At 49.1% G+C, this 6,000-nt stretch overlaps 1 protein-coding gene across 1 annotated transcript; it reads left to right on the top strand.

Moving 5' to 3' along the window:
• The first annotated feature begins 425 nt into the window (after positions 1 to 425).
• LOC144100120 (scoloptoxin SSD20-like) lies at positions 426 to 2,804 on the top strand. The gene is made up of 3 exons (XM_077633153.1): positions 426 to 545; positions 1,605 to 1,718; positions 2,272 to 2,804. Exons 1-3 carry the CDS (start codon positions 495 to 497, stop codon positions 2,422 to 2,424), a joined length of 318 nt encoding a protein of 105 aa, XP_077489279.1. The 5' UTR covers positions 426 to 494; the 3' UTR covers positions 2,425 to 2,804.
• Positions 2,805 to 6,000: the final 3,196 nt, after the last annotated feature.

Here is a 6,000-nt window from a genome sequence, read left to right as displayed (position 1 = left end):
TTATTTCCTTCTTCCATGGTCCTTAGTAAGAATACAGTAAAGAACCGTACGGCCGTTTACGCCATCTTTCTCGTGTACAGTCGCCGAAAGTAGCCAGGCCGCACAGTTTGCTTCTCACTCGTATAGTGCAGCCCCTACGGCTTCCCTAAAGAGGAAAAGGTATTCGAAGGTGAGGAAAAGGGTTCTCCTTACCTCACGGAGATTAACAGCTTGATGGATGCAATAAGTGTTCCGCTATACAACTGAGAAGCAAACCGGGCAGCCTGGCTACTTTGGCAGACGGTACAAGTAGTGCAGCAGAGGTATCGGACAGAAATGGCACCTAAGGTAGTTTTGAAGTAGATCAATAAAAAGCATCGCGCACGTAATCAATCAATCAATCAATCAATCAATCAAGTGAAGTGCGTGACCGTATCCTGCAGGCGGCTCCTGGACGCAGACCTATCTCTTCGCTGGCACCGTCCCTGGTCGTCAGGGAGGGAGAGGGCGTTGTCATGGCCTTGTCTGCCAGTGGCGGTGGACGCATCATCTCCGGCATTGCGCAGGTGACGTCAGAGCACGCTCGGTTCTCAAATCACGCCAGTTAAGGAACCTCGTAGGCATTACGTGCTGAAATCCGGCGCTCTGATTAGTTTAAATATATGACAACCGCCCATAGGTGATGCAACGATGACATACTTTCATCTTGAGTGATACTGATGACGTGCTCTCAGGACATGAACGACACGTTAGCAACATTCCTCAGGAGGACAGTATGTAATAGTTATATCCTGCCAGTAATCGCCTATGGGGCAGAAACGTGGAGGCTAACGAAAAGGGTTGAACTTAAATCGAGGGCAGGGCAACGAGCTTTGAAAAGAAAAACGTTAAGGGGCAGGAAAATAGCAGAGTGGGTTAATGGACAAACTCGAGTTGATGACATCCTAGTTAAGATGAAGAATAAATTGGCATGGGCTGTACATGTAATGCGAAGCCACGGTAGCCGATGGTCTCTGAAGGTAACGGAATGGTAGTGGAACGGTAGCGGTGGCGGCAGAAGGTCAGGTGGGCGTGTGAAATTAAGAAGTTTGCGGAGATAAGGAGGCCGCGGCTGGCGCGTACGACAGGGTTATTATTGAAGGCCCATGGGAAAGGCCCTTGTACAGCAGTGTAAATAGTTGGGCTAGCGATGGTGATGATAATGACGGAGCCGCTCGTTATATCGGGTGGTCGGTTATTCGTTTTGTTTCTTTGTGCTTTCACGGGGCAGGTGGAATTGAGCGCGTGCGCATGTACTCATGAGGGGGAGTATGGTACAAAAATTCTCAATTATTCGCCCCGTGGTAGCGTTAAAAGTTCGCTCATTTTTTTTTTCTTGGAGTGAAGTACCCCTAAATACTAATAAACCGCGTACCGCGACCACTGACACTGTGACGCTCATATCACGACTTGCCGGCTGGCAGCTTCCGCAATTGCGCAAGAGATGGCGCTATAATTGGGGCCGGCGTGGCCGTCGCGTAGGCGGCGTAGGCGCAGGGAAGCCTTGCTGCACACCCGGTTTACATGGTGTTAAAAGGCGAATGATGGTGTCAGGAAATTTTAAGATGTGTCCTTCCCGTGCGCAGGTGGTGATGCGGGTGTTGTGGATGGGCCAGACGGTGAAGCAGGCCGTCGACTGGGGTCGTCTGCACCACCAGCTCATACCGGAGACGCTGTATGCTGAGAAGCTGGTCAGCCGCGTAAGTTCCGTCTCAATGTAGAAAACTTTTTGAAAAGAATCGACACTGAGGTAGGCCTCACAACTAACTTATGCTTTCAGTAAACTTCGATGGCTTGTATTTTCGTGACTCATTTGGCGTTGGTCCGCACAAAAAGATATATTTTATGGCTGAGAAAATTAGTTGAATTTTCAATACTTTTTTTTTCTTGCCGCTTGATTCAAGCTCATGCCGTTGATAATGACTGATGATGACGTCGAGTGCGTTAGCGACTTTGTGATCGCCACGTATAGTTGGCGGCACGTTTTAGCCCCCGAGATCCTCGTTTAGAGTATTTGACGTCACCGCAGTTTAGTTAGTGGAAACGGCTTGTTGTGGCCACACCTGTCTTTCAGGTTTCGATAGTTTCTAGCTCACAAAGGCTTTGCTTGCAGCGAAAGCAGTCTCACCGTCATCAGAAAGACAGTCAGTCCTCAGTGTCCCTTTAATTGTTCGAGGCGGTCGTATGGGTATTGAGACTGTTCAAAATGAAGTGCTGAATACACGGCTGCGCGCATGCGCACTCCACGCGCAGGAGATCGTGGACACGCTGAGGTTCCTCGGCCACTTCACCGAGTTGCAGGATTCGTGGCCCAATGACGTCATGGCCATGGAGCGCCGCTTGGGGCGCATCTACGCCACCTACGACTACAGGCGCCAGACGAACAACTTTGTGGACGGGGAGTGAGCTTCATATGAAGCGATCACTTTCTTGTCCACTATCTGCTATACGTGTAAATAAGGACTATGGGCGCTTCTGACCACCACCAGAGACCGCCCTAGTCGGTGTATCCCTTCGAGGAGCACTTATGCACATGCTTGAGAAATGCCGGAATATAATTTTCCCGTTTATTTCTGGACGTATTTTAAAACTATCTATTTGTCTTCAAGCGGCCTCTTTGGTCCAATGTTTTGCGGGGTCCTTCAATGTGGAGTAGATTTATAAAAGGGAGCGATTATTCATTAGCGTGTTGTGTTGTGTTTTACGGCACATAGGCAGCTAAGGCCATCATGCGCCAAGCACAAGGTATAGAGTTGCTTTTCTACAGAATGTTTTGGAGTATGAAAAAGAGGCGATGGTGCAGATGACTTAAAAAGATTGTACTGCCTAGTAATAAAAGAAGGGAATAAATTTGGAAATGGCTAATGGTAAAAGCCTTAAAGAAAGTTAGGCAGCCTTAGTGACTTTCCTTGGCTAGCAAGGATCCTGAGGCTCCCAACCAATCAAATAAACAGCCTCAGCCTACTTCTCAAGAATGAGAAAGTGGCTGAGGTGTATCATGTATAAATGCGATCCAGTGGTTAAAAAATTACAGCTTTTCAAGTACGCCTGCTTTTTTTAAAAAGCTAAAAATGGAAGGTATGTTAACAATGGCATTATCAACTAAAAGCAATGTACGGTGGAAAGGAATGCATTCACGATAAAATCCAGTGAAGTACATTTTTCTTAGTTTTTCTAGTTTCATATATGAGAATAAAATGTCGTTAACCGTAAGTTCATCTCCGAATTCTTCGCAAACAGGTTCATCTTGTTTTGTTAGCAGGAAGTTGTGCGTAAGGTGCGTGTGGCCTATCTGAGACGGCATAAAATCACTTCTTTAAAACGTTCTTGGTGCACACATGACTTAAATTCACCCAAAATCGGCTTTACTAAGTGTAGTTTATTATTCAATTCGCTGTTCCAAGCCGATTGCCATTTTTTCTTAACTTCCTTTGTACTAATTTCATGCATTATTATTCATTAGCATACACCCACACGCAGCCATTCGATCGAGTACAAAGGAAATCTATGTATAGTAGCTATGTATGTACATAGCTATGTATATATGTATGTACATGTATGTACGTGGCCATTGGTAAATGGCGTGAAAGTAGAGCATCCGCCTCGCGTGCAAGAGGACCAGGGCTCGAATCCCGGAGCCGGCAATTCTCCACTGGGTTAAAAAAAACTCCGCGTGTCGATGGAATTGCACAGTAAGGCTTGGGTTGCGGCCTGATCTCGGTGACTACATCCGCGACAACGTACTCCCTCCCCAGAACAGGACTTGACCACCCTGGTTGTACTTGGCCACAACCTTCTATGAACAAACCAATTAACCTTCGGCCCTCAGTCCCTAGCGGCCGAGGAGCAACTGACCAAGGCGGCAGTCAGACCTGTAACGAGCGGAGGGTGCTAAGAATCTCCGGCTCCGGACAGGCCGCCATTGGAAACTGAACCAAGCAACGTTCAACGTTAGAACCTTATCCAGTGAGGCTAGTCTAACAATGGTGTTCGAGGAACTAGCGGGTATTAAATGGGATGTCGGATGTCGATGGAGTGAGGTTAGGAGGACAGATGAGGCGCATACATTACTAAGGGGCGGGCACGTACTGTGCTAAGATGGATGAAAGGACAGACGAGAACTAGGTGAGGGACGTCATCAATAGGTGGGCGGATGAGATGATTAATAAAACTTGTTGCTGGGCTAGTTAGTGACACATACTTGAATAAAATGTAGCGCAAAAGAGAACAACACGGGAAGAAGACACCACAAACATGAATGCTACTAACAACTGTTTGTGGTGTCTCCCTCCCGTGCTGGTCTCATGACGGTCTCGTGAAGGATGAGATGAATTTGCGAGGATATGGTGGCCGCCGCTGACAAAGGACATGTTTAGTTGGAAAGACACGGAAGAGGCCTTTTTCCTGCAGTGGGCGTAGTCAGGCTGATGATGATGGTGACAAGGTCGGTTTGATGCAACTATTCTATCCTCTTTCTATTACTGTCATCTCTTTGTATGTGCCTGCAGCGCCACCAGGTGCTAGTTATCGCCTGGATCGGCAAATCTTCGGGGCGATTCTGACGAAGTGTAGAATAGAATAGAATGAACTTCGACTCAAATGGTCGAAGCTCCTTCAATTTCCTTCTGTGAAGTCGCTTTCTCCACCGTCTTTTTTTTTCCTTTATATCGCGTAGGTGGCGCTCGCATCGCAGCTAGGAAGCCAGTCATACGTCACGGGCGATACGCGAGCACGGTATCTCGTATAGAGATCATATTGCCTCCGTTCTTGTAGTCGAGGAATCGTGGCGCTTTCTCGAGGAAGCCTTGGTATCTCCGTCTCTCCATTCTCCACAGGTTGCGGAGAGCTGTTTCTCTCTAAGACAGATGACGAGGCGCTTTTCTTCAAAAAGACGAGCTTGAAAGGCAGCAGCGGGGATTCGGAGCTTGGGAAAGCGTCGCTGAAGGAGGAGATATTTCGACCTCCCCGGGGATAATCGCGAAATTGCAGCCGCCACCGCCGCTGAAATCGAAATTCGATCCGCTTCTTCGAAAAGAGTCCGGGGGGGGGGGGGGGGGGGGTTGTTTCTCTTTCTCCTCGAGATGAATAACAATAACAATGAAAGGAAGACAGTATCTTCCGCAACCGGAACAACATTGTACGCGCGAGACGCCATTGCAAGCCTTCGTTGCGCGGACCGGTGACGATTGGGGCCGGCTCAAAACTCGTTCACACAGGCGCTGTCAGCGGCAATTCTTTCTTTCCTTTCGTTCGTTCGCTCATTCTTTGCTGCCTTGCTTTCATCGTTCTTCGCTCTTCGCTGTCGGCTCCCTTTCAAGTCGCATCCCGGAACTAGTTTCGATACCAGTTCACGCGTGATTCGCCGCTGTTGGCGCGCGCAGCGTTCCGCGAACGCCGCCCGGTAACGTCTTCGGCGGCGGCGTTGGCCTGCGACTGTATACAGAGCACCCGCTTGCGCGGACGGCAAAGTTCACTTTCCCACGGCTTGGCCCGTTGTAGGCGAGGGCTGTCAGGTCAGCGTCGGTTCGGCTTAACGAGCATCCTGAAGAAAGGCAAACACAGGGATGACCGCTGGTGGTCTCCCGACTGAAAGCATGTAACCTCTTTGAAGGTGGCGTGGAGTGAATAGCGAAGGTCATGTAGGATGTTACCGACTGGAACCATGTTACATGGGGGCAGAGGAACGCTGGTTTACTGAAGGTCCCGCCGAAATTCGTCGAGTCATGTGACCGCATAATTTATTTGTTTAAGGACTGGCGGTTAAGTGGATCAGATGCCGAACGCGGCGTCTTTGTGCACTTTGTACCCGCCGCGGTGGCTCAGTGGTTAGGGCGCTCGACTACTGATCCGGAGTTCCCGGGTTCGAACCCGACCGCGGCGGCTGCGTTTTTATGGAGGAAAAACGCTAAGGCGCCCGTGTGCTGTGCGATGTCAGTGCACGTTAAAGATGCCCACGTGGTCGAAATTATTCCGGAACCCTCC

Source organism: Amblyomma americanum, chromosome 8 (assembly GCF_052857255.1).
Source record: "Amblyomma americanum isolate KBUSLIRL-KWMA chromosome 8, ASM5285725v1, whole genome shotgun sequence".
NCBI lineage: Eukaryota > Metazoa > Arthropoda > Arachnida > Ixodida > Ixodidae > Amblyomma > Amblyomma americanum.
This window is presented reverse-complemented; position numbering and strand designations above follow the sequence as displayed.